This window comes from Thrips palmi, unplaced genomic scaffold, assembly GCF_012932325.1.
Source record: "Thrips palmi isolate BJ-2018 unplaced genomic scaffold, TpBJ-2018v1 HiC_scaffold_17, whole genome shotgun sequence".
In the NCBI taxonomy this organism is placed as follows: domain Eukaryota; kingdom Metazoa; phylum Arthropoda; class Insecta; order Thysanoptera; family Thripidae; genus Thrips; species Thrips palmi.
In genome coordinates, this window is record NW_023144626.1 from 1,368,630 (window position 1) to 1,392,776 (window position 24,147).

At 50.8% G+C, this 24,147-nt stretch overlaps 5 protein-coding genes across 6 annotated transcripts; 3 read left to right on the top strand and 2 right to left on the bottom strand.

The window, feature by feature from the left end:
• Positions 1–283: 283 nt before the first annotated feature.
• Positions 284–2,547, top strand: LOC117644168 (cellular tumor antigen p53-like). Its single transcript, XM_034383438.1, has 7 exons — positions 284–445; positions 532–632; positions 795–960; positions 1,039–1,222; positions 1,303–1,519; positions 1,624–1,846; positions 1,933–2,547. The coding sequence occupies exons 2-7, from the start codon at positions 574–576 to the stop codon at positions 2,089–2,091; spliced, it is 1,008 nt and encodes a 335-aa protein (XP_034239329.1). The 5' UTR covers positions 284–445; positions 532–573; the 3' UTR covers positions 2,092–2,547.
• Positions 2,548–2,655: 108 nt separating this feature from the next.
• On the bottom strand, positions 2,656–5,060 carry LOC117644167 (isovaleryl-CoA dehydrogenase, mitochondrial). Its single transcript, XM_034383437.1, has 9 exons — positions 4,765–5,060; positions 4,579–4,668; positions 4,280–4,501; positions 4,025–4,186; positions 3,698–3,863; positions 3,512–3,605; positions 3,342–3,432; positions 3,090–3,258; positions 2,656–3,008 (listed from the first exon to the last, which is right to left on the bottom strand). Exons 1-9 carry the CDS (start codon positions 4,903–4,905, stop codon positions 2,875–2,877), a joined length of 1,269 nt encoding a protein of 422 aa, XP_034239328.1. The 5' UTR covers positions 4,906–5,060; the 3' UTR covers positions 2,656–2,874.
• A 272-nt stretch (positions 5,061–5,332) lies between these two features.
• On the top strand, positions 5,333–19,898 carry LOC117644164 (bifunctional 3'-phosphoadenosine 5'-phosphosulfate synthase). The gene is made up of 10 exons (XM_034383434.1): positions 5,333–5,612; positions 16,975–17,089; positions 17,208–17,443; positions 17,565–17,703; positions 17,790–17,908; positions 18,007–18,216; positions 18,297–18,731; positions 18,808–19,014; positions 19,103–19,379; positions 19,466–19,898. Exons 1-10 carry the CDS (start codon positions 5,577–5,579, stop codon positions 19,564–19,566), a joined length of 1,875 nt encoding a protein of 624 aa, XP_034239325.1. The 5' UTR covers positions 5,333–5,576; the 3' UTR covers positions 19,567–19,898.
• A 382-nt stretch (positions 19,899–20,280) lies between these two features.
• Positions 20,281–21,691, bottom strand: LOC117644169 (DNA repair protein RAD51 homolog 4). Its single transcript, XM_034383440.1, has 2 exons — positions 21,533–21,691; positions 20,281–21,407 (listed from the first exon to the last, which is right to left on the bottom strand). The coding sequence occupies exon 2, from the start codon at positions 21,363–21,365 to the stop codon at positions 20,385–20,387; it is 981 nt and encodes a 326-aa protein (XP_034239331.1). The 5' UTR covers positions 21,366–21,407; positions 21,533–21,691; the 3' UTR covers positions 20,281–20,384.
• Positions 21,692–21,771: 80 nt separating this feature from the next.
• On the top strand, positions 21,772–24,109 carry LOC117644166 (protein tumorous imaginal discs, mitochondrial-like). Of its 2 annotated transcripts, none has more exons than XM_034383435.1 (8): positions 21,772–22,014; positions 22,218–22,432; positions 22,500–22,742; positions 22,858–23,026; positions 23,098–23,229; positions 23,313–23,506; positions 23,594–23,810; positions 23,900–24,109. In XM_034383435.1, the coding sequence occupies exons 1-8, from the start codon at positions 21,858–21,860 to the stop codon at positions 23,917–23,919; spliced, it is 1,347 nt and encodes a 448-aa protein (XP_034239326.1). In that variant the 5' UTR covers positions 21,772–21,857; the 3' UTR covers positions 23,920–24,109. The 2 variants fall into 2 exon arrangements, with proteins under 2 accessions (XP_034239326.1, XP_034239327.1); XM_034383436.1 differs by having other exon boundaries at positions 23,903–24,109.
• The last annotated feature ends 38 nt before the right edge of the window (positions 24,110–24,147 follow it).

The following is a 24,147-nucleotide window of genomic DNA, read 5'->3' on the forward strand; positions in this document are numbered from 1 at the left end:
AGTCATTCAATTGCACGTGGTGTGCGTGATTGCGTGACAGTGTGTCCGATTCGAGACACAAAGTAGGTCCCCTTCATCGCACACTTGGGTTCGGCCCGAACATACTCGGCATTGATCAAGTGTACGTCCCTGCCTCACTTACGGAATACTCCACGCTCCACGCCTCATGCAGCCTCGCTTGGCACTGGCAGCATCAGCGACAGCGACCTGTAGCGCCTGATGGGTAGGCCGGCAATCGGTCTTGCAACGCGCCGGAGTGGGTTGGGTGGCCTACCTTGGCTGACACTATTCGCACGTGTGACACCGTGTGAGTAGTGTTGACTAGTGTTGACAGGTGTGTGGTTCTGTGCGTGTGAGTAGAGACCCCGGCCCGGAGCGTGAGCGTGGGTCCGGTGTGCTTTCGGCGTCCGGTTATTTTGCGTTTGTTCTGTTTTTGAAGTTTAAGGTATTTGGAATAATGTCCTTTTAAGAATCTAACGTTTTTTTGGATGTTTGACTGCTAAATCCTGTCTTTATTTTCATGTCCTTTAGGTTAGGTTTCTGATACATGTAGTACTCGCAACAGCAGAGAAAATGAGTCAAGAATCTGATTTCTTCGGAATGGGTGATATGGAACACATTCAAAGTAGCCTGTAAGTTGTATTGTTGCGGGCACCCTGATGTAACTAATTGCGTATGCTCATTAACCTCCTTTACGTGCCGGTTCTCTGAAAGAATGATTGTATGGATTGTGAATGGTGGATTGATTCCATTCTATTTTACAATAACCAATTCTATTTTCTTTCCTATCACAGTGGTGATGCATCAATAAGCAACATAATGAACAACTTAGACTGGGCTTCAGTAATTGTTCCTCCTGACTGTCCCACGGGGGAGCTCCCCATCCGTACAGATTTCCCAGGGCCACATTTCTTCGATGCCAAAGTTGACGTGCTTGGCGATGAAAACAAACACTTTGTGGTAACACCATCAATAGTATGTTTTGAAAATTTGTTATATACCATTCAGGGCCTTATTTCATGCCTTTTAATTGTGCAGGTGTCCTCGAAACTAAATAAAATTTTTGTTAATCTCGAGAAAGTGGTCCCATTCCAAATCACATGGGATGGGACTCCCAATCTATTTGTTAGAGCACTAATGGTGTTCACTGAACCGGACCAAAGGAAATTGCCCGTGAGAAGATGTGTTACACATCGGCAACAAGATGACCCAACTAATTTAAGTAAGTTCTTTCCACTTCAAAATAATCTGACATTTTAAATGAATTTTCAAAATTTTTGCATGGAATCTCTTTGTTTTTAGCATATGCTCACCGAGAACATGTCCTGGCGATGGACAACGTAGGGGCTGTTTACTCAGTTGATCCTTCCTCATGTCGACACTCTGTCACAGTTCCTTTGTACCTCCAACCAGGGTGTGAATACAACCCAATTAATTTAAAATTTATGTGCATGACCTCTTGTACTGGGGGACTCAATCGTTCTCCAACTGATGTGATATTCACACTAGAAAATGAATAGTAAGTTTTGTTCTTTGATTGCTCATTTTCCCACACTTATCTCACCTAACTGAGATCAAATATGATTACTTTGTCAGCACTGAGAATTTGTTCAATGTTTACAGTGGTGCAGTTCTGGGCCGCAAGGTGATAGGAGTGAAAATCTGCTCCTGTCCCAAAAGGGATGCTCGCAAGGAGGAGCAGAACTGTGGAGAAACGTCGACAGGCAAAAGAAAAATGAAAGTGAAGAGGGAGGAGAAGACGCATAGTGCAGTGGAGGGGCAGCCTATGAAAAGGGTCAAGCAGGAGTTGAATGAATTTCCCAGCAGTATGAATTTACGGCTTACGGTAAAATGGAATTTCAAGTTGCTTTCTTTTGTAAAAACTATGGCGCATTAAAATGTCTTTTCACTAATTTATGCCGTATTTTTCAGGTGGATTGTATCAATCCTGAGGTGTTCAGTGAGCTGAAGGAACACCTCGCTAAATGGAATTCCGTCAAGATGTGGGAGTATGCCGCACCGGGTGTCACCCCAACTCCCATAATTGAAGTAAACGACGAAACTGCGGTATTGCCCCCACCTGACGATTGACTGCATGATAGAGTCCTGAGACTGCATCTGCGGTGATAAATCTTAAGTTTTGTTCTACTGAATTTTGAATTGTCCCTGTACAAATCTGAAGGTGACTTCAGTCACTAGTTTCAGCTTTGTGGGTCATATATGTTGCATGATAATATTCTGAAATGATTTTTCTCCACGAGAAATCCTTGATTCAGAAATTTAAAACATTATATCTTGATATAACAAAGTAAAGGAGTGATGGAACAACCTGACTGACGGATTCCGGGCCATTGTGCAGCCTTATATGTGCTGCCCATATATGTGCTGTTTATTTTTGATAGTTGTGAAATTTTAAATTTGGTTTCCCATTTGTTGAGTTTATTTTGGTTGAATTTTTAACATCAGACGGAGCACACCTGTGTACGGTTTTGCTACTCTACACACCTCCAACTCTGTTCAATAAATCTTTTTTTACTATTGTTTTTAGTTCGTCTCCTTAATTATTGGCTTTAGTCAGCGCAAGGGTTCTCCTGAATAAGGGCTTTGTTAATATACAAAAAAAAACAAAAAAAAAAACAAGCTCAGCTTTGTAAATCAACAGCACTTTTAAAAAATTATTTTATTACTTTCAAGAAAAATATTATAACAAAACAAAAGAAGAATGTATAAAATATTGGAATATGTTCTATCACATTCAGGTACACAATTGTAGATCTGGATAACTAATCTGAAATGAAGTTTTAAAATTAAGTACACAACAGAAAAAAGATGCCTGTGAGATTCGTTATGAAACTGGCCTTAGGCAGAGGACAATCACTTATACTCTTCATTCAAGACACGACCAATAATCATTCGCCGTACTTCACTTGTGCCTGCTCCTATTTCGTACAACTTAGCATCTCTCAGAAGTCGCCCAGTGGGGTAGTCATTGATGTAACCATTACCACCTACAAAGCAATCCGAAGTTAGACCAAAGGTACGCACAGAAAATCAGACGTAGTGTTCCGGTAAATTAAAATGATTCTCACCCAGACACTGGATGGCATCCAAGGCCATTAGAGTTGCTTTTTCGCCTAAATATAAAATAACACCGGCACAATCCTTTCGGTTGACACTGCCAAGGTCACAGGCTTTGGCTACATTGTACAGATAAGAGCGACTCGCACTCAAAGTGGTGTACATGTCAGCTAGTTTTCCCTTTAAAAAGAGATGCAAAAGCAAAATATAGGCTGGTTTCCTTGAATGATATTCTATCCTGGTTTAAATAAACATGAACTTACTTGGATGAGTTGAAATTCACCAATTCGCTGACCAAATTGCTTTCTCTCATGAACATAATTGAATGTTGTATCGCAACATGCTTGCATGATGCTGAAATGAGTAAATACACATTTTAGAGATCTAAGATTTCTGAGAGCTAAGGATTGTATATTGAAATGTTAGTGCTTACCCTAAAGGTCCTCCTGCAAGAACTAGTCTTTCAAGATCCAGACCACTCATTAGAACATACACTCCTCTATTAAGGCCACCTAGTATGTTGCTTTCTGCAACCAGAGTCACATCAGTTAACACTGAGTATTAGTTTTAAAATATGAAATGGCAAGTAAAGTAACTTAAAGAATGAATAAACGCTTACCAGGAACAACACAGTCTTGAAAAACTAGCTCGCAAGTATTTGATCCTCGCATACCGAGTTTGTCCAATTTTTGAGCAGTGGTGAAACCTGGCATTCCTTTCTCAATTAAAAATGCTGTAATACCATGTTGGGGTTTAGAAGTCTTTGTATCAGTCTTAGCATATACCTGAAAAATTAGAATACTTGACAATTTCTGTTACTTTGTAAAACTGAAAAAGCTAATTTGACCCTCCTTCCCAAAGTTCACAAAACACTGGAGTTTTGGGAAAAGTCTGTGTGCACATGGTCTAAACTACCGTATGATATTAATTTATTTGTGGTACTTACAACCAGAACATCAGCATCTGGCCCATTTGTGATCCAAAATTTATTGCCATTCAAAACATAGCTGTTTCCTTTTTTATCTGCTCTGAGTTTCATGGACACCACATCTGACCCTGATCCTGGTTCAGACATTGCCAATGCACCAAAATATTCACCAGAGCAGAGCTGTGAAACAATCATTTCCAAGATTTAAAAAAGCAGCAAGACATAACATGACATGACATAACATATCAATGAAAGAAATGCAAGTTGTCATACCTTGGGTAGATATTTCATCTTTTGTTCTTCTGTTCCATTGCGATGAATCTGATTAACACACAGATTAGAATGAGCGCCATAGCTCAATCCAATCGCTCCAGAGGCACGACTAAGCTCCTCCATTATGACAACGTGGTCAAGGTATCCTCCGTCGCTCCCACCATATTTAGATTGAACAGTAATTCCCAGAGCACCCAATTCACCCAATTGCCGCCAGAAAGTCTGCAAAATATACATTTAAAATGATAATGAAGAGTAAAAATTCATGAAAAGAGACTGTACAAGAGGGCCCAACATACTCTGAGGTCCTTGAAGTCATTAGATTTATCTATTTCAGCAGCTTTAGGTGCGAGTTCTTTCTGAGCAAAGTTGAAGATGGTCTCCCGCAACTGAAACGGAACAATGATATGAGCTTACACCAGCTGTTTAGCGCTATCATCAGTGACATCAAAGGGACACAGCCGAATAAATGTAAAATCACTTACCTGCAGCTGTTCTGAACTCAGTCCAAAAATTTTCTCATCAATGGGATAGTGGGTGGAAAGCAGCCGGCGAGGTGAACGACAGAGCAGTTTGCCAAAGTTGAAGCAGGATTTTGACAGGCGAGAATGGACTTGGAGCGCCATTGCGGAATATGGTAACTGACTCGCCTGTCGTTGTCGTTGCCGCTGTCGTCACAGAATGACTTATCAGCCGCTACACGTGCCCGTGCCCCTCCTCGCAAGCCTCGCCTCAAGTAGATAAACATTACAACACACTTTTCGAAGCAGACGACGCGACCACTTGTGCCACAGAGTGACGAAGACAGATAACACGAAAGTACGGAAACAGAGAGAGACAACATGTGGTGCTGCGCTCTCCAGTACTGCCAACAGTTATGATAAAGACTAACCCACCGCGATACTTTTATGTCCTTGTTAAAAGGCATATGCTGGGCACAAGATGAAATCAAGTGCAATCTTTGACAATGATGATACGAACCTATGACGTCCCGTTACATGACATCAATTTTGATCCGTATTCCAGAAAGAAACGTGTTAGCAGCCTTGCCTATGTCTGTCGAGCTGTAGCAGAAAGCTGTAAAATTTTGTAAACAGATCAAGTTATTGCATATTTTCTAGTTCTTTTCTGGTCCCGCGAGGGTTTCTGTATCAAAATGGATACATTGTGAATCCAATGTAGGTCTTGCTTCTGACCGAAGTCAAGTTAAGGTCAAAAGTGAACGTTTTTATGTGTTATCACTGAGGGACATAACCTAAAGGTTAAACTTGTGAAGTGAACTTTACTCGCCCTCGTCATGCCCGGTGGAGAAATCATTAAGAGGCTAAAAACGGTGAGTATTGAACTTAACTTTTCAACGTTTTTAAATCCTGCTACAATCTTTGATTTATCCACTTCACCTACTTTTGAGGTTCTGGTTCATAATTTGCTAAATGAGAACAAAACAGTTCAGGTTTAGTGGTAAATTCAAGAGCTCTGTTGTAGATAATTTTATAAAAACAAACTTGAAAAGTGTACTAGTGGAATGAATATTTCATGTTTGATGGTTATTGACGTGGCCATTGGTTTTCTTATTGCTTCGGTATGCGTATGACCTAAAGTTTCTGAATAGTTTCACTGAATTTCTTTTAAGGCAAAACTTGCGTGGCAGAATCATGCTCTCAAGTTTCTTAAGTGATAGGAACATATCTAAATAAACACAGTCATGCATGCCTCATGAGCTGCCTTCAAGTAGACCCACATAGTGACGAGGGCCCAAAAGGTCGTTGGTTTCCCCACGAGATTAGGGCTGGTTTCCCCAGTACCAACGTCACAGCTGCGTCAGCTCGGAGAGAGCTACGTCACAAGGGTAGGCACATTTGCTGGCACCCAGCACAGAGTTCAGGGGGCGTGAGCACCATGAGGTCTTTCGACCATGCAGCCTCAGTGGCAGTGGCGTAGGTTGGGCTGCCTACCCAGCGGGGGCTCTGAGGCGCCGCGCGCGAGCTCTCCCAGCAGCTAATAGCCGTGTAGCTATCGTTAAGTGCCTTGGCACTGTTAAAGCTCACAGAAATCTAAAAAAAAAAGAAAGAACAATGATGCCCATTCATTGAATACCCACACGTTAAAACTCCCAATCATACCGGGAGCCTTGTCGCAGACCGTGTCCGGTCGCACGCTTTGCAAGTTTCATCGCACCGCAGACGTCGGCGCATGCAAAGATGTAAATCTCTCCTGCCTCTCTTAATTACGTGTGAGAAATGGCCGAGCCGTTCAGAGTCTTGAGTCGGCCATTGGGTGCGCGGGTCTGGCTTGTGGTTCAATTTTGAGCCGAACTGTCGGTGCGACTCCCGCCTCCGGGACTTTCCACCGAAATTCACTTGTTTTATTTCGAAAGGAAAATGGCGGAAACATGCGGAACGCGCGAGGAGAGAGGAGAGGCTCTCCGTCGACGGGGAGGTCGCAGACTAGTCGCAGACAGCATGAACGCCGCCACCTAATTAAAACCCGGCCTTCGGTGTCACCGACGTGCCTGCCGCGACGCCGCGACGCCGCGACGCGCGAACCTCTGTCTCTCTGTCTCCAGAGCTTGTCTTTGGGATTTATCACTCGCGCCTCTCTCACGATCGTCCCGTCGTGCCGCCGCCTTGTCTCCGGGCAGTCGCGCCTCGCGTGAAGCTGGCTAAATACAAAGGGGTGGCCTCTCTAGCGCGCCTCTCTTCAAAGAGAGGACGCGAATGGTATCAATGGATTGGCCCTCAAAACGAGGAACCCGTTGACTGGCCGTGTATGAGTCGAGTCCTCCTTTTCGACTGCAGAACTCAACCCCTCGGGGCTTATGCAAGTCGGGCCTTGGCAGAGGTGCAGCCAGGCGCTGGTTCGTCGCTCTGTCTCTCTCGCACTCATGGGGCGTCCCCTTACGGGTGCGAGAGCGACAGAGCGACTCTCGGAATGGGTCTGCCGCGCCGCGTCCTTTGCTGCAAATCACGCGCTGTGCGTGCGCGGAGCTCATCCAGTGCAGCAGCTCGACGGCAATGGTGGAGCACGCAGGCGGTGTACATCAGCCGTTCGATCGGCCAAGCGTCCCATTTCGCGTCGGAATAATGTAGCAGCCTCTGCGGGCCGCGCGGGCCGCGTCTATCTAAGAATCTCTAAGATTCTTAGTCGTGTCTATCCGCGGACACGCTTTCCAGCTGGTTGGTCGTCGTTTTGAAGGCGGCTGGCGGCGGCGTCTTCCACGTGGTCGTCGACGCCGTGCCACAGTGGGCCAGAGGACCGGCGGAGGCCGGCCAAAATTCTCGACGCGTTTTGAGCTCCAGAGTCGCTTAACAGGACTCAAATCGAACGTGTGACCCCACCATTGGATTCCTCGTCCGGAGAGCAATCCGTTGGTGGGGTCACACGTTCGGTTCGAGTCCCATTTAGCGACTCTGGAGCACAAAACGCGTCTAGAATTTTGGTCGCCTCCGCCGGTCTTCTGGCCCACTGTGCGTGCTCGCCGTGCCCGCCGTGCCCGTCACGCGGATCAGTGCCGGGCTCGCCAGAGAGAGACCGCAGACAAGCCATCGCACACCGAAACACTGGCAGTAAAAGAAGACAGGACGCTCTTCTAGTTGCAAACTGTGGAGCGAGCAGAAAGCGCAGTCATGCCCATTTGAAAACAAAGCCGTCACATTTGAGAGGGGATCTTTGTAACTTTATTGTCAATGACCCAACTACTCGAAAACTCCTACCATGACCTTTACTGCCAGCTCACCTGGAAGGCACTAGTGTAATTTTCTGAAAATTGCCATGTAGACAGAATTAAATTTCCTTTTGGCCGTGTGATAAACGGAGCGATGCAGCGCCCACGGGTATTTCCCCCTGTGGATGCATTAGAGCGGCCGTCTGCTGCAACCCGGCGCGCTATCTTGCGTCAACTCGCTCTGTTTGTCCGTCTCGTTCGCACGTCCGCCGCGTGCAGGCGAACAAGCCGTTCCTTGGACTGCTTGGACGGCCGGATGGAATGCACCCACAGCAGTAATTTACGAGTGGGCCGACGCGACAGACAACGCGACCTAGGTTCGAATCCCACCGGGCCCCACCTAAAGACTTTATTTTTTGGTGCTTGAGACACGCGTTGGCAGGTTGCGCGGGAGTTTCTGTGGCTTGTCTTAACTTTCCAGTGCAGTTGCCGCGCACCTCAACGCCGGGGGGCCCATTGCCATGGTGTTCCTCGGGGGAAGTCCACGCGCGCGGCGCAGTGGTTTAACATGCAGTGTCATGCCTCGGACGAGCGTCCAGCGGGGCGTGGCGGTCGCCGCCAAGGACGCCGAGGCCCTCAAGGACGTCCAAATCGGCGGACAACAAAAGTGCGCCCCAGTCCGAACGCCCCCCGCGGAGCCGCGCGAAACCGTCAACCAGATTGGCTTCATCGCGGACAACAACAAAGTTGGCGTGTTCGGCGGCACCTCGTCGACGGCGTGCTTGCTTGCGACAAAGCGATACGCCCCGCCCCACCCCGCCCCGCGCCGCCCCGCCCCGCCCCGCCCCGCCCCGCTATAATCTGCCGATGCGTAGCACGGTGCCCCTTCCGCGGTCTCCAGATCACGGAGTCGCCGCCCAGACCGCTCGATTATTTTGGATTTTTCCAGCGCCTTTGTTGTGGTCTGGTCTTTTTTACCCGTCAGCTCCGACTCACGACCACGAGAGACTCGACATGCGCGGAGCTTCGGCGCGCCTCCCGCTCCTTGAGGGGAAAATTTCCCCGCTTCGCCCGCTTCGCGCTGCGCCGCCTGGACTACAGTGTGGCGTCTAAACGTGGCGCCGCCCGCGCGATTTAGTTTTGGCTGACGCCGCCGCGGCGTCTCTTTGTGTGGCGAATGTGACCGCCGCGGGTCGAGCGACCTGATTGGCGATTCCGGACGCCGCCTGTCTCTCTCGCAGCCACTGCGGGGCGGGCGGGGCGCCCCGTGCGTGCGAGAGAGACAGAGCGACGATGGCACGCCGCACGGAATGAGCATCCGCGGAGCGTGAAACGCGAAGTGAACCGGCAGCCCGTCGCGGCGGTCGCGGCCGATCGGCTGATAGGGCGGCCCGCCTCGTTCCACGCCGGTGCACTGGCAATCCAAGTCAATCAGGACCAGGACTTCGAGTGAGGAAGGATTCATGTGTCCAAATGTGGTGCACACCAACTAAATTTTTGTAGGCCAATGTCACCGGATGTGCCTCGGATCTGTCGCTCGGCCTGGAAGTGGCTGGAAGCGGAGTGACTCCGGCAGCGCGGCTGGCCCACTCTGTAAGCGGTGCTGTAACACTTGCGTAAGACTGGTCAGGGGCGGGAGGGGGGGGGGCGCTACGCGAGACCATATTCCGTATGGGCGACGTGCTTCAACTCACCACCCCGACGGCGCCACCAATTTTGCTGCAGCATCCCAGCATCATTTTTGTGCAATTTTTTTTCAGCTATTTTTGCAGTGTGTAGTACCTGCAGTTATGGAAAGGGGCGAGGGGGGCCTTCCGTGGGAGACTGCAGTACCGTGGGTTTGAAAATGCGCGCCGGCTAATCTGGCACACGGCCTTCCCTTAAGTCCTTCCCCGGCGCCTCCGCCCTCCCCTCCCCTCCCTCTTCCACGCCCCCTACACTGCACCCCCTCCATACAGCGCAGTAGTACCCATATCACTGCACGCACCCACTCACATCGCGGACATGCACAGTGCATATGCTGCTACAAGTACGCGGGTTTCCGCAGAATAGTACAGTATGTCGCGGGTTGGCCCGCTATCAGCGCCGTGGGACTGGGAGGGAAAGGCCTGGCTCAGAGCAGAGTACCAACATGACAAAAATGCCGAATCGGCGACATTAAGAAACGCTCTGTATTGGCACCTGAATTTTTGCGGCCCGCAACAACAAGCCACCGCGACGACGCGGCAAAGCCGGCGCGCGTGCTTGGCAGCGTGGTGGCGGCGCGGTGGGGCCCGCAGCCTCCGCCTCCTCCGTCGCCCCGTCTCTCTCGCACCGCTCTGGAGCGCCCCGCGAGTGCGAGAGGGACGGGGCGAATCACGGCGTGTCCGCGGGGAAATTAGATTCATCTTGTCGACGCCGCTTATTAAACCCCAGCCTCCCTTGCCAGCCGAGTACCGAGCTAAGTGGGCGGGTGCTGCGCGCCTTGCTCCGCGCCTTGCTCCGCGCCTTGCTCCGCGCCTTGCTCCGCGCCTTGCTCCGCGCCTTGCTCCGCGCCTTGCTCCGCGCCTTGCTCCGCGCCTTGCTCCGCGCGCTGCTCGCTGCGCCTGCGGCGTCGCGGCGCGCCAACCAGCAGTGGCGTCGCGGGGCGCGCCTCGGGGACGCCGTCGACGTCCTCTGCTGTGTGCCGCGCGCCCCTCGGGGGGCCGGCGGTGCGCCCCGCCCCATCGCCCCATCGCCGCCAGGATTACAGAGTCGCGGCGTCCTTGCCTTCTGCCCTCCACAGTGTAGTTGCTTTGCCTGCAGGCAGGATGACACACTGCCGCCGCACTCCTCTGCCTACTGTCCTGGACACACTTGTACTTAGCTCGCCTGGTTGCTGGAGATCGCTGCTGGCAGATCTCGGCGGGGATCGGCAGTGCCCTTGAGGGCGGACTGCTGGCCTACCTGACGGTGTACCTGACCATGTCGCCAGTCGAGTCAACAACAACGGGCTGCCTTGCCTGCCGACCGCCAACCACCGCGAACCGCGCCGCGAACCGTTGCCTGCCTTCAGGATTTAGAGCGCCGCCGGCATTTTGACTCCCGGATCAGACGCTTCCTCTCGGGACAAAAGCGTTAAAAAAAAATAGACACCCAAAAACCCTTGAAAAAAAATAGCAAAAAAATCTACGCGTTTAGCAGGAGAGTGGGAGCAAATTTGTTCCGTTGAGCCTTTAATTTTTAACTTTTTTGCTGCTTTTTGTTTTTCTGCGAGGAGAGGTTATGGTGGTGCTCACGGCGGTGGCCCGGTTGTGGACCGCGCGGGGTCCGGCGCCTGCAGGGCCTGTCGGCGGCGTTCGTGGTGGTGGCGGTAGTGGTGGTCATGATGGTGGAGGTGGAGGTCCCGGCTGCAGCCGCTGGAGCTCCTCGCTGGAGGCGGCTCCAGGCGGCTCCAGGCTCCAGGGCCCGCGGTGCCGAAGAAAGCGCCAGGTGGGAGGGGAGGGGGGGGGGGACGCGGCGCCGGCGGGGGGAGAGTCGGTGGGTCGGGGCGACGGCGACGGCAGGCAGTCGAGACAGTGTCGGGACGCCGTTCGGTGCGGTGCGGAGTGACCCACTCGAGTCGATCGTCGCGCCGCCGCTCCGCTCCAGAGCGTCCCGTGGAATCCGCGTGCCAGTGTGTCACTGGAGTGCCACTGGAAGGCAGAGGCGGCGCCATGCTCCGGCGCAGGATCTACGACTGGAACCGTGAGGTGAGCGTCCCGTCGCCCTTCGCCGCGCCCAAAATTGTGGTCATTATAGGTTGGCGATGGCGCCAGCGCGACGGCATGGCAGTGCAGTGGCGGGTGCAGTCGGCTTCCCGGCACTAGAAAACCTTGGCTGATATTGCGTGTATCAATTCGACTGCGCCGCGCGGGGAAGTCCAAGACAGTCTATGTCTGACCTCCCCTCCCCCTATGGGTGCGTGACTCTTTTCGTCCCGGTGTTGCGCGCTGCACCCCTTTGTGGCCAAGCAAACCCACCCCACTGGAAATGTGTAACATCGGCCTGGCGGTGTGGCTGCCTCTTCCTGGTGGTTCGCGTTGCGGCGCTGCGGGGTGCCCGTCGTCCAGGTCGCGTTACCGCGTCACCCCGTCACCGCGGTCTTCCTGCTTCCACGCGCGTCCAGGCTGTTCCAGCGGCAGTACACCGTAAGGCGACACCGCTCGGCGCTCGCGGCATTCGCGCCTTTGCAGTGTGGCTGACCGCACCCGCGCAGCGTAGCGCAGCGCGCACGCATCGACGCGTGCGCCTCGTTACGTAAAACGGTGTGGGTGGGGGTCGAAGGTTGGCGAACGGGGAAGAAAGGGGGGGGGGTGCAGCGGCCTCGCGTGGGTTCTGCGCCCACTGGCTGGTATTGAGTGGGGTCAGGGAAGGTGTAAGTAGAATGAAACATGAGAGGGGACGCCCCCCCCCCTTCGGCCACCCCGGCCACTCCTCAGGGGGCGGTTTTCTCCAGACGGCGGTCTAAGGGGTACTTAGCATCGTTACGGCTCCACCCCACTCCCTTCCTGCGACGTTCGCCTACTTAGGAGGAAATAATCTGAATCTCAGCGAACAGGTTCATTTGTAGCGCTGAATCTGAATGCGTTTGGACTGAAAATGGACTGTACTCACTGCGCTCCCGGTTCTTCGAGTTCCTTCGTGGCGAGATGCCGCGAGATGCAGACCAGGGGTCACTCGGGGTCGGTGGAAGGGAAGGAAGGGTCCGAAGCGAAATCTGGCGTGGACACCCTGACGATAACTGTGACGCTCGGCTGCTCCGGCCGCTGCTTCACGTCGTAAAAGTTTATCAAACGCCATAAAAGGAACCGCCGCGACGACGCGTGAGGTCAAACCAACACAAGTGCATTTCCCCTCTGTGGTTCTTTTCTCATCTCCCTCGCCCTCCGCGAAGAAAGACGGGGGAAAACCCCAATGACAGCGGGCAGGCTGATCACGAACAAAGTGCCTTGCCGATTGCGTCTCTCTGCGTTACTACCACGCCCTTGAGAATGGAAAGCAAGCAGACGGCTTTGGCGGACTCCAAATATAAACTGCGCCAGCGTCACCTTCAATGCCAGCTGCGACAACACCAGAAGTGTGTTCACTGTTCTGTTGAACGCGCTGTGACTCCTTCTCGAAAGCTGTCGCTCCAATTCTTCCTTCGACGCTCGACTCGTGTCTCCACAGAGAAGGGCGGCTGCGGTACCTGCTGTTGGGGGAGGTCACGTACGGTCCATGTTCTCTTCTTTGGGCGGGGCGGGGCGTGGCAGGGCGGGGCGGGGCGGGGCGGGCAACTTTCACTTGCGCCTCACCTCTCACCCCGCCGGGTCAGGTGCTCGCCCCGTACGGTGTAGGGACATCGCTACACCGCACCGCGCCCGCCACGTTTCCCGTGCACTCGTTGTGCATCGCCGGCAGGCCTGGCGATGACTCGGCCAAGTGCAACGCGTGCAACGCCGTCACAGCGAGCCGATTCCGAACGGCGTCTCTCTCTCTCGCACTCGCGGGGCGTCCCGTGGGGGTGCGACAGAGACGGAGCCTGCTCGGAATCGGGCCGCCGGGGTTATCGGCGCGGCGCGGCCCCAAAGGCCCCAAAGGGACGGACGGGTCGGCCGGTCAATTAGCTGCTGTTTTGACAGTGCGGGGCCGCGAATCTATGCCGGGGATTTCCTGATGACCACAGCCGTCTGTCACGAAGGCCCGAAGGGTTAAGTCGGTTTTCGTGTTTCGTCGTCCTTTTTCGGCGCCGCGGACTGCCTTGCCAGAGGCTGGACGAGGAGACCAGTGCAGTGCAGGCGGGTGGAATATGGAACTCTGACGTTTTGATTCGAGTCCCATTTTTTGGTGGATGAGGTGCTCCAAACGCGTCCAATCGGCCTTGGCTGGCTCTCTCACGCCTATACGGAGCACGCCACGAGTGCGAGAGAGACAGAGCGACAACAGCTCTTCCGGGCCGCGAGTGACGTGCCGCGGACGTGCCGATGAACTCCTTGTTGCGTGGCATGGCAGTGTGGTGGCGGGCCAGGCCAGTGGCATGGCAGTGTGGTGGCGCGGCGGTCCGAACCTGTTTGCGAATTGCGTTTGGAAAGGCAGGCCGCTGAGCGCAGCGCTCATTACCTGCTACCGCGCTGCCGGCGGCTCTAAGGGCGGACCGCGGTGACCCACATCCAGCCGTCGCTCTGTCTCGCTCTGTCTCGCTCGCGTTCGCGAGACGCGTCCCGTCGCGGCGCGAGAGAGACCGAGCGACAGAGCTGTCGTTCGGTTCGGAACAAACCGGGCCGCTGCTGCCGCCTGGCGTGCCTGGAACGGCTTTGATGCCATCGTCGCTCTGTCTCTGTCGCACCGATGGCACGTTTCATGGGGGTGCGAGAGAGACAGCCAAGGTCCGCCCGCCGCATGCAGCGCCGTGCAGCTCGGTGCAACGCTCGCACTGCAGTGGAGAGGCGATGACGTTCGACGCGATGTCCAGCGGCTCCATTCCGAACAGTGCCTCGTCGCTCTGTCTCTCTCGCAGGTGCGGGTGTTGCATTTTCATTCAGAGAGAGGAACGGGTGGCGCTTCGTTTGCAACCCGACGCAACGCTGCTCGGCGTGCGTGGACCGCCAAGGCCTGCCAACGACCTGCACGCTCTGTCTCTCTCGCGCTGGAGGGGCGTCCCGCACCGGTGCGAGGGAGACAGAAGCACCCTTCTGCACCGCTCTTTCCAGTGGACAGTCGTAACCGCGACCCGCCGCGACCGTCTGAGCGCTTCATTAAATGCGGTCTCGTTGCAGAGCGGCGGCCGAACGTTGCCCGCGTCTCGGGAGGGCCTTCCAAGCGAGCCGCTCGCTCCCATGGGATATCAACCCTTTCCTCTGGCGTTTCAAATTTTAAATGAATGGTGAGATAAAGGCCGGCCCGTCGCCCTCCGCGCCGGCATCACGCCCCGCTATCTTGGGCGTTTATCTTTTTCGGTCGGCAGCTTTGTGTCTGTGTGTGTGTGTACACAGACGTGTCTGCTCGCGTACGTACGTCTCCGCGGGTGTGGTTGTGTGAGTGCAGACTGCGTGTGTGTGTGTCGCGTCGGCAGCCAGCCCGCTCCGCGCTACTCCGCTCGCTCTGTGTTGTGGGACGTGCCGACTCAATCAGCTGTTAGTTGGTGGCGCGGCTCGCGACGAAACGCCACGGCCCCAGTGTAGCTACGCCCGGCCGCGCCCAGCCCGGCTCCCCGAGTCAGTGTACGTACGTCGCAGACGTCGCACGGCAGCGCGGCTCGGCTCGGCTCGCGGTTCTGCTCGCGGTACTGCACGGCGGCTGTCAGTCACTCTGCGCGGCGCGGTGGGGCACCACGACCCGGGTCGCTGAGGCTAGTCGCTGAGGCTGCCTGAGGCCGCCCGAGGCCCGCTTTGGCAGTGTGTGCAACGACCGACGAGTCTCTGGAAGCGCCGAGGCGGAGCAACGGAGCAAGGCGAAGCGACGCCCAGCAAAGCGGCCACGTTATGTCATCCCGCGGCACGGAATCCGTAAGCAGCACCAAACGGAACACGGACGACGAGGTCGTTTCGTCGCCCTGTCTCTCTCGCACCGCGAGGGAGACGGAGTGACGAAGGTCTCTTCGGAGGCAGTCTTCCTGAGGCTCCTCTCTTTGCCTGTGGCGGCCCCAGGTAGGGCCCAGGCCCAGGCACGGCCCGGCCTGGAACGGCCAGTGGCGGTGACGGCACCACGAGCGTTTCGGCCAGCAGGCTGTCTCTCTCGCGCTTACACGGAGCGCCCCGTTAGTGCGAGAGAGACAGACGAAGGATGTTCAGTCAGATCCGCTCTGCGGGACTGGCTCGAGCGCCTGCGAGGTAGGCAGCGCGGCGACGTGGCTGCGCACGGGTTGCCTACCTCGAGTTGGCAGGCGCTTCGTCCGCTTCGCCTGTCCTGCCGGCAGCAGCTGGCTGTACCGAACAGTGCTTTCGTCGCTCTTCTCTCTCGCACCACCCATGGGACGTCCCCTGGGGGAGCGAGAGAGACAGAACGACGAAAGCACTGTTGTTCGCATCGGCCCCTAGGGCCGTACTGACGTCGCACTGGTGGCGGCAACGCGTGCAACGTGCATACAAGGAAGTAGAAAGCGGGCCCGATGCCCAGTGCAGCGCGGCCACGTCACCGACAGAGGTCGCCACAATAATCCCGAGAGCGAAAAAAAGAACTGTAAAATTGACAGGAAGCGGCACTTCAGCGAGGAGCAGGGCGAGGCGGGGGAGGCGCGCCGAGGAGTGGCGTGGCGGCTAAAGGTCGCCGAGCTGAGCCTTTCCGAACTGCGTGTCCGTCTCTCTCGCACCCGCTCGGGACGCCCCGCGAGTGCGAGAGAGACGGAGCGAGATTCAGCCTTTTTCGTTTTCATTCATCCGCCGCCATTGGCTGGTTCAACGGCTCCATGAAAAATGCATGGGTTGGCGGTCGCCCGCCCGCTCCGCTGAGTGAGACATTGTAATGTCGCTGGAGCGTTGATGTACTCGCTGCGCGCTGCACGTGACGTGTTGTACAGTACCTCGCGGCGGCGAGTAAACTATTCGCATCCGCCATTTTTCAATTTCCTCTTTTTTTTCTGCACTCGTCGGAGACTTGCACACAGCGCTTCGCCGAAAGCTTATTTTCGAGCCCCTCGCCGCCACGCGCGCCGCCGTGTCAAGGTCACGTGCTCGTTGTCGACGACGACGTCGACGTCGGAGGCACCGAAGAGCAGCTCGGCCTCGGAAGCTGCTTCTCGCCGGGGAGGGGGGAGGGGGAGAGGGGCCGGGGGTTCAAAGCCCCGCACGCTGTGTTTGGGCTTTCCTCCGGTGGTGTGGGAAACTGGGTCAGCGTGACGTAACGGCTGACCGGTCAGCGGCGTGGCGTTTGAACGAGGCGCTCGCTGTCTCTGTCGCACTCGCGGGGCGTCCCGGAGGGGCCGTCGGAGTGCGAGAGAGACAGCCGGAGTGGCTGTGCAGGTTTCCCCCGGCGCGCCGCCATCCGGTAGAGCAAAGGGTAAACATTCGCCCGTACTCGCCGAGACTGAAGACGAGGTCGTTTCTCTGTGTTGCAGGGGGTGCAGGTGGCGACCAACGTCACCGAGCAGAAGCACCACGTCTCGCGCGACAAGCGCGGCCAGATCCTAGGCAACCTCCGCGGCTTCCGAGGATGCACCGTCTGGTTCACCGGTAAGCTTCGTCGCCGTGTCGTGTCGCCCTGTCTCTCTCGCACCCCTGCGGTGCCTGCGGGGCCGGCGGGGCGCCCCGCGAGTGCGAGAGAGACAGAGAGACCCTTGCCGTGCCGCAGGGCTGTCCGGGGCGGGCAAGACGTCCGTGTCGTTCGCGCTGGAGGAGTTCCTGGTGGGGCGCGGCATCGTGGCCTACGGCCTGGACGGTGACAACATCCGCACCGGGCTCAACAAGAACCTGGGCTTCTCCAAGGAGGACCGCGAGGAGAACATCCGGCGAGTGGCCGAGGTGGCGCGCCTCTTCGCCGACAGTGGCGTGGTCGCCCTGTGCAGCTTCGTGTCCCCCTTCGCCGAGGTGAGTCGATGCGTCGAACTCTAAATTTCTCACGAAGATATTGGTGTCCTCTGCACCAGGGTGCCGTGGTTTTTGTTTTGCCCTGACGTGGCTCTGACTCTGCTTTCCTTCCCTTTGCCAGGACCGAGAGATGGCGCGGCAGATCCACAAGGACGCCGACCTGCCCTTCTTTGAGGTGTTCGTCGACACGCCGCTCAACGTGTGCGAGCACCGCGACGTCAAGGGCCTCTACCAGAAGGCGCGCGCGGGCAGCATCAAGGGTACAGTCTAGCCCCAAATTTTCTTAAACTGAAAACTTTTCTTAAATTTTACTAATTTTTTTTTTCAATTTTTATTTTTGTTGTAGGTTTTACTGGAGTAGACCAGGCTTATGAAAAACCAGAGCACCCAGACATGGTCATCAAGACAGTGGGTGCCACTGTAAAGGAGAGCATGCTGCAAGTTGTTGAAATGCTCGAAGAAAATGTATGTTGTTGTTTTTCTGTACAGTTCCATTCAAGAATTAAAATTTTAAAAACTTCTTTCACTTACGTTTATGCTTTTGAAAAAAATCTGTCTTTTAGGGCATCATTCCTCGCTCTGGACGTCCCTCATCCTCTGGCATCGTAGAAGAATTATTTGTCCCAGAAAACCTTGTTCAAGCAGCAATGGAGGAGGCCAGTAATCTTTCCGGCCTTCACATCAATGAAGTTGATTTGCAGTGGGTTCAGGTCCTGGCCGAAGGATGGGCTGCTCCTCTCCGAGGGTTCATGACTGAAGACCAGTACTTGCAGGTTTGTGTGATAAAAATTATAGTAAAAAAAAATTTTGCTATAGAATTCCGTAAACACTCATTTTTTATTTTCTTTTGCAGTGTCTTCATTTTAACTGCCTTCTAGAAGAAACAAGCCTAACAAACCAGTCCATCCCCATCGTTTTACCTGTAAATGATGCGGACAAGGAGCGTCTTGAAGGAGTGGAAGCAATCTCTTTAATACACAATGGTGAAAGAGTTGCTATTATCCGCAAGCCTACATTCTACCCTCACCGCAAAGAAGAACGAATCTGCCGTCAGTTTGGTACCTCACATCCTGACCACCCAACCATTCGAATGATTCTGGATAGTGGAGACTGGCTGGTTGGAGGAGAAATCGAAGTCCTGCAACGTATAGTTTGGCGAGATGGTTTGGATGAGTACCGGCTCACTCCTAATGAATTGCGCTCCAAGTTCCACGAAATGGGAGCTGATGCCGTGTTTGCATTCCAACTACGAAATCCCATTCACAACGGTCACGCTCTGTTGATGCAGGTTTGTAGAAGTCACATTTTGAGATCTGCTGTATCCCATCGCAACATTTTGTTTATATATATTTTTTGTCCCTCAGGATACCCGCCGCCGTCTCCTTGAAAGAGGTTTCAGACGTCCCGTTCTCTTGTTGCATCCCTTGGGAGGCTGGACTAAAGATGATGATGTGCCTCTTCCGGTTAGAATGAAGCAGCACCAGGCTGTCCTGGAAGAGGGCGTTCTGCACTCAAACGACACTGTGTTGGCCATCTTCCCATCTCCGATGCTCTATGCCGGTCCCACAGAGGTAACTCTAGTTCCTCTTTTGTATAGGTTTTCATTTGCAATTTTATTCCATTCACTAATCTCATACTATTGTGCTTCTTCATTGTTAGGTCCAGTGGCATGCCAAAGCACGAATGACTGCTGGAGCCAACTTCTACATTGTGGGACGAGACCCAGCTGGACTACCACATCCCGATAAGAGCATAGGTGGGGACTTGTTTGACCCGACTCATGGCTCTCGAGTGCTGAAGGTAGCGCCAGGGCTCACTTCCCTTGAAATCATTCCATTCCGAGTGGCAGCATATGACAAAATTGCCAGGAAGATGGCTTTCTTTGATCCAGATAGGAAGCAAGATTTTGACTTTATATCTGGAACTAAAATGAGAGGTACAGTTCCTGCATTTTTTTGACACCACTTGTTAATTTTCTTATGTTTTTTTTCCTTCCTTAACTATACTCATGTACTGTTACAGGTCTTGCTAAGAGTGGTGAAAATCCACCAGATGGTTTTATGGCAACAAAGGCTTGGAGAATATTGGCAGGATACTATCAATCCCTTCAAAAAGGACAGTAAAGGAATCCAAGAGATGCAGGAATTTCCTGAGAAAGAATTTACTGTCCATTGCAATTAAATTTTGAACTTATTACTATTTTTGATTGTCATATCACCCTTCTAATTTGACATGGATTCCATTCTATGAATTAATATTCAAAAAGCCATGTTTACATGGTTATACAATTATGTTCAGGAATGTAAGTGAATGATGGCACATCTTGATTTAAACTCTTAAGAATTTGTGTTGCATCACCGAAGCATTTTCAGATATAGGGTAGTTGGAATATGTAGCTAGTCACTGACATTTTTTTTTTTTTCATTTTTTTTTTCTGATGAGGTGCATGGTAGCCTCAATGCAAAGACCCTAAAATTGTTAATTTTAAAATGGATACAGGAATATTCATTATTGTTACTTTGATTTAGGTATAGTTGTTAAAGGTGAATGCTGAGCGCACTGTCAGCCAACCTTAAAAAAATATTGCTTTGTTTTTTGAAACAGTATTATGATGTTTTAATGTTAACTATCTTCTTCATTAGATCTTTCAGAGCAGAAATACTTTTGAACTCAAAGAATATTTTTATCCTGTTGCATGATATATTTTTATTGATAAATTTATTGTCTATAGAATACTTGTTTTATGAGCTATTGTTGACCACTGAAATGTTTTTATGTTAATGCTGTTTTGCATATGTGTTTATCAAAGTTTGTTTTTTAAAATGCTATCTTTACCATTCCATTTAAACTGTTTTAGTTTTATTTGATACACTTCCTTTCATATACACTTCATTTGATGAAAACATTAGACACACATAAAAGCACACTTTACATGTCTTCGCTATGTTACTCCATTACCTGTAACAGACACCATACAGAATTTTCCTAACGCTAGGTACGTACTTTTTATCACAGATATTTTTCTTTCATTTGATTGCTCACAGCGCTCTATATAAAGTCTAGAACTTGGAATATGAGTCCAATACTTTCCTAAAATTGGCTTTATGTCAACTTGTGGGACAGGTGAAGAAACATCCCCTTCACCTGATAGCGGAGCTGCTTCCTCTTCCACCCACTTACTTGCCAAATTGACAACTAGAATTGACACATAATGCTCATGAGCAATATAATTCATCAAGCTAGCTAAAGAGTTTAAAAGGCCTAAACTGTCCATTTTATTGCTACCCATATATTGAAGAAAAATAGCTGGCAAGGATTCTATAATTATCATTCGAATACTTCCAGGCTCTCTCACTAATTGATTCTTCAGATGGTACAAAAATGAATATAGCTCAGAAAAGGTGTTAACTCTAGTAACAAGAATTTTTTCCATAGTATTACCAATTACTTCTTCATCTAATTCTTTGGACTCCAGTATAGAATGAACTCTTTTCCCAGAAAAGTCAAGTTTTGTGTCTATATAATGAACAATCTTTTGTTGTCGTAAGGCTATATTAGTGGCAACAGTTAAGCAGAGCTGGGTTTTACCAGATCCTGATAGACCACATAACTCATACACATTTCCTGTTAAAAAACCACCACCTAAAAGATCATCGAGAGTCTGAATCCCCGAGGAAATAAATGAACATTTCGACATGAGATCGTTGTAGGCATCAAGGCCTTGTTGAGGCAGGGGAGAGTAGTTAGTAACTAGAGTTTGTCTCAGGGTGATCACATCCTTAAAGTCCAGTTTTGATATTGCGGAGAGTTTCTTTGGATCTTCTAGCAACACATCGACAACAGTGTGGATCTTCCGCTGACTTAGGTTTTCCAAGGCACTTTTGGTTAGAACGGAGCACATTGATGTGGAAAGCTTCGCCATCGTATTATTGCGTTAGATGCCAGATGACTGCCGTGAAGAAACCTGAAAACCATTCAAAACGGACACATCAATGGCAAGTACTGCATAGAAGGCAAATGGAATAGACGAGTCTCAACATGAACCCATTAAATAGACCAAAAAGTAACAGTACGTTAACCCAAACTTACCTCGGTGTCATTGATTGAGTCACAGTCTCTAAACAGGTATCGTTGTAACGGCTGTTCTGAGGAGTACAATGCACAGCAAGATTGCGAGATGCCGATTTCAAGATCCAAATCATAACAAAAGCAGACGACGCGCTACACGGGCGTGTGAGTACCAACCTGCCGGTGCGTTTTTTCTCTCCGTCTTTTGGCTTTTGCGTTGAGTGGCTGTGCCAACCTGACGGAACTTTCTCGTTCTCCCCGCACTGTTTTTAACCTCCCTTTTTTGCGGTGCTCGCCGACGACACCACCAGCCGAAACACGGCGGGGAGGTGACTATTTCGTAAATATGGCAACCTCAAGAGGAGTCAACTTGTTATTTCAACTGAAAACTATTCAATTAAGTAGTTTGTTCAATGTGTCATCCAAGTCACTGCATTTATGTAGCAAGTGTAGTGTTTCAAGGGTTCGAAAGAGTGCTTCACTGCTCTCGCCCCTCGCTACAGGTAGGTTAAGTTCCTCTTGTCTGCTATTTTACAAGGCTCATTATCGTGTTCCATCACTTTATATATTGCCAAGAGTAGAAATTAGCCCGGATGTGCTTATGTTGTCAATATTTCGTTTTTGGTTGTCTTCAGTCTAAATTCATACCAGTTTATGTTTTGGCCATGTAGATGTCTCATTGTTATTTTTTATTTGATTGTTTCAGGATTGTCCTCCACTTTAGCACCAGCATGTTCATTTCATACCAGCCACTCCTTGACGAAGCATGATTACTATCAGTTGTTAAATGTAGCTCGGAATGCCTCTCCAAAGGAAATTAAAAAGGCCTATTATAAGTTAGCCAAAGAGTATCACCCCGACACAAACAAAAATGATCCAAATGCAGCTCGTAAATTCCAGGAAGTCTCAGAAGCCTATGAGGTAAGTGGCATTTCTGTCTTGTAAGTTGAAGGCACCATAAAGATATCTAATCAGTTCTTTTCTACAGGTTCTTAGCGATGAAACTAAGCGCCAAGAGTATGACCAATGGGGAACCACATCCGAACAGATGAACAGGAGTGGTCAAGGTGGAATGGGAGGTGGGAACTGGAATTTCGATGACAATATCAATCCTGAGGAGCTGTTTAGGAAAATTTTTGGTGAAGCTAATTTTAACCATGGTGCCTTTGGAGAAAACCTCCGTGAAACTGATTATCATGCCAACAAACATGGCTTTGCTGGAGCTGAAGAGGTACTTATTTTGCTTTTATTCAGTTGTTTAAATTGTTATTGCTAAGGTTCAGTTGTTGCTTTTCAGTAGAATTGTGGTTTTCATAAGATGTTTTTGTTTCATATGCCTCAAACAGATCATCTTAAACCTCACCTTTGCTCAAGCTGCCCGAGGTGTTGTCAAAGAAGCTCTTATCAATGTTGTTGACACCTGCGTGTTATGTAAAGGGTCTCGTTGTATGCCTGGGTCCAAGGCTGGTCCTTGCACTTGGTGTAATGGAACTGGAATGCAAACTGTCAGTAACGGTATGTGCTTTCAAAAATTCTATCTTGATATACGGGCTTTCAGCATACCTAATTATCAAATTTTGTTTTAGGACCCTTTGTTATGAGATCTACTTGCCGTTACTGCAAAGGTACTGGAAAGTATATTAAATTCCCCTGTACAGAGTGTGATGGAAATGGAATAAGCATTCAAAGGAGGAAAGTAAAGATTCCAGTTCCAGCAGGTAAGTGCTTCAGAAATGACACTGAGCTCTGTAGTATGTGTATTCACTTGATTTATTCATTCATCACTCCTTTTTCCTGGCAGGAGTGGATAATGGTCATGTTCTTAGAATAACTGTCCCTAATAGAGAAGTATTTGCAACCGTTCGAATAGAGAAAAACAATTATTTCAAACGAGATGGCGTCAATGTGCACACAGAAGCTACCATTTCTGTATCACAAGCAGCTCTTGGTGGAACTGTCCGTGTTCAAGGTGTATATGAAGACCAGACTATCCAGGTATTGTCAGGCTTCAAGGAATTGAAGGTATTCTTGGTCTTAAATATCTTGTTTAAACCAGACCTGGCTAAAATTGTTTAATTATAGGTGGCTCCACTCACATCATCACATACCACAATTCGCTTAAAAGGAATGGGTATTAAGAAATTGGAGCAATCCGGAAGTGGGGATCACTTCGTCACTCTAAAAATAGGTATGCCAAAAAAGCTGAGCGACAAGCAGCAATCCCTTATTCAAGAGTATGCAGAGACAGAAGTGGACACTCCAGGAACCATCTTTGGAATAGACATCAAAGAACGGAAAGGTGAACTGAAGCTATTTACGTTATGATTTTTCACTATGAGTTTGAATTATAAATTATTTTTTTTGTTTAATTCGTTAATTTTTTTACAGCAGGTAGTGGTGGCAACTGAAAATCTGATGAACGAACTACAAAACAAATAAAATGAAATCTGCTAATGTCTTTAGCATCAGTCAATTGTTTAGTTTAAGGAAAAAATTCTGTAGAAGCATTGTATTAATAGCATGCACTGTGGTGAGCCTCAATACCGAAAAACTCTATTGAAATATATTTATGAAGGTTCCCCCCTCCAAAAGTAAGAATTAATCTACCAACTCTTTTATGTTCCCATCCAGTAAAC